The sequence below is a fragment of the Mus caroli genome, chromosome 5, assembly GCF_900094665.2.
Source record: "Mus caroli chromosome 5, CAROLI_EIJ_v1.1, whole genome shotgun sequence".
NCBI classification, from domain to species: domain Eukaryota; kingdom Metazoa; phylum Chordata; class Mammalia; order Rodentia; family Muridae; genus Mus; species Mus caroli.
The window spans coordinates 127,951,047-127,953,881 of record NC_034574.1 but is presented as its reverse complement, the minus strand read 5'-3'; the positions used below and the strand labels follow the sequence as shown (position 1 = coordinate 127,953,881).

The 2,835-nt window shown below is 49.8% G+C and overlaps 1 protein-coding gene across 1 annotated transcript in view; it reads right to left on the bottom strand.

The window, feature by feature from the left end:
* Mlxipl (MLX interacting protein like) overlaps window positions 1-2,835 on the bottom strand; it is a 24,275-nt gene that overhangs the window by 7,242 nt on the left and 14,198 nt on the right. Inside the window, exon 5 of the mRNA XM_021163399.2 lies at window positions 2,426-2,809. Within this exon, the coding sequence (XP_021019058.1) occupies window positions 2,426-2,809 (384 nt within the window). The remainder of the gene's footprint in view (window positions 1-2,425; window positions 2,810-2,835) is intronic.

Genomic DNA, 2,835 nt, shown 5'->3' with positions numbered 1-2,835 from the left:
GGGGTGGGATACCAGACTGAAGACAATGTGGGCCAGCGTGATGGCTCAGAAACTTAAAAGCTCTTGTCACCAAGCTTGATAGGCTGATTTGACCACAGGAACTCACATGGGGGATAGGAAAGAACTAACTCCTGANGGTTATCCTCTGACCCCCACATGGGCACCCCCCCTGCGCGTATGCACACATGTGTGTGCACACACACACACACGTGAAAACACACAAAATAAAATTTAAAAAATGTAAGTATGGGGCTGGTAAAGTGGCTCAGTAGGTAGAACACTTACCACCAAGCCTTGACTTGAGTTCAGTGCCTGGGACCCACAGGATAGGATGGTGCAAGGGGAAAACTGCTACGTTCAAGCTGTCCTCTGACCTCCACACACATGCCATGACATGCATGTGCTCTACATCACGCCTGGACACACACACACACACACACACACTCCTCCTCCTCCTGCTCATTGCCATCGTCATCATCGTTGTCATCATCACATGAAAATAAGCAAGCGAGCCAGGTACCAGCCTTCTCCCCTCTGCTCCCTCACCCGGTGTGAGCAGCTGCCTCATGGTACTTCTCTNTTACCTTCTCCATGGTATCCTTCAAACCTGATCCCAAAGAAACCTCTCAGAAAGCTCTTTAAGCCAGGTATCTTGTCAAGGGGAGAGGTAACTAAGATGGGGGAGACATGCCATGAATGCTCCGCTCATAGTCTGGGGGTCCAAATGGAATAANTTGGGGGGGTGGAAGTCCTCTAGTAAAGGCACTCCCCCCACCCCAACCTCTCCATCTTTCCTTCCTAGCTCTGTTACACCTCCTCCCCCAGACTAGACTAGAACCTCTGAAGCCACGAGCCCAAGTAACTCCTCCCTGAGGTTGTTTTTCTAGGTGTGTCCCGGTGATGAGAGAGCTGACAGGCCAGCTGAGCCATTTACCAAGCAATCCAGCCATCTGAACTCTCTGTTCTCCCATCCACCCATCCATCCATCCTCCATCTGTCTATCCATCTACCATCTGTACATTGACCAACCACGAAGGCAACAAATCGCTCCTCCATTCACAAAGCCAAGCATCACTGGGTCATCTACCACTAATTCTCCAATCAGTTCTAAGTAGCCATTCACAAAGCCATGCATCACTGGGGCCATCCGCCCACTGGTTCATCAATTCTGAACCAGCCCACTCTACTTTACATTCCCTTACCCACAGATGCACACACCATTGCCTACCATGATCTTTCCATTTACTGCTGCATANGTCTCTTTGTATTCTCAATCACTCACTCACTGGGCAACCNTTTATGGATTGGCAATCTGTGTATGGAAATGACTAGAAACAGCGAATGTAATCGTGACCAAGACCACCCCTTCCAGCAAGCTGTCCAGTGGAGGAGACAGACCTCTCAAGATCAACTGCAAAAGCAGCCGAATTGTTCAGTGATAGGAGGAAAAGACCCTGGGGTGGTTAGGATTACCTTTCAACATGACAACCAGGAGTTCTCATAGGAAGGGTCTCAGTGAGAATCTGCTAACGCTGGGTTGGCCTATAGCCATGTCTATTGGGGATTGTCTTAATGGTCAGAAGTCAGGTGATATGGGAAGACCCAGCCCACTGTGGGTGGCACCATTCCCTAAGCAGAGGATCCTGAACGGTGTAAAAGTAGAGAAANGGAGCTGGACATAAGTAAGCGAGTAGGTGAGCANGCACGCAATCATTTCTCTCTGCTCCTGACTGTAGATGTGCAATGATGGCTGAGGTTCCTGCCTTGACTACCCCACAAAGATGGACTGTAACCTGAGGCTTCAAGCTAACATAAACCCCTTTCTTCCCTCTAAGTTGCTTTTTCCTTGGGGTATTTTAGTACAACCACAGAAATGAAACTAGAATGGACACTTAACAGTGGCAGGGAAATGACCTCTGAATTGGGCACAGGAGTTACAGTGAAACAAGATGCCGATTTACAGTTGTCTAGACACACACCCATTCTGTTTCCATGCACACATTCCTGGCCCTTCCAATCTGGCTTGCCCTTTCCCTAGCCTGTCGTTCACTAAGACTCAGAATACTAGGCAGGTACAGATGGTGTACACCTTTAATGGCTGCACTCAGGAGGCGAAGACAGGTTGATCTCTATGAATCCAAGGCCATTCAGGGCCCTGAGACCATGTATCAAAAACAAAACAGAACTAAAAGCTTTCTTCTGGATTGTGCCCTGTTCTGTGCGTCTTCTGCCATCTACCCCCACCCCACTCCCATTCAGTTCATGTAATTCTGTTTTGTAGGGTTTTCTTTCTCTGCTGCCTAGGTTTTCCGGGGCCCTCTGCCTGGTTGGCCCAGTAAATGTCTTTTTACCTCCTGGNCCCAGGCAGAGGCCNAGCTAGCTCTCACATGCTCTGGGTAGACTGTGCAGAGCAGGATAAACTCACCTGTAGGCGTGTATTCCCTGAGTGAGGGGTCATGCCTGAGGAGGAGGAAGATGAGGCTGGAGATGGCATCTCTGGGGCCAGGATCCCACTGCTGAAGAGGGAGTCAGCCATGGGGCCAAAGCTGGGGGACTCCAGGTAGTTTGAAGATGTGGGCGTCTGAGGGGGGCGGTAATTGGTGAAGAAATCTGTAATTGGGACACAGAGGACAGCAAATGATATTAAGAACTCAGAAGAGGCCATAGACACAGTTCCCACACTGGAGAGGTTGGATAGGGACCAGGAGAGGTGGAAGGCTTCTACAAGAGACTGTGAAACAGTTCCTGTCACACTCAGGGGAAGCTGAAGTAGAGACAGATAGGATTGCCCTGGGGGAGATGGTGGGGTCTAGGAGTATGTGGGTGAGAGCCCCA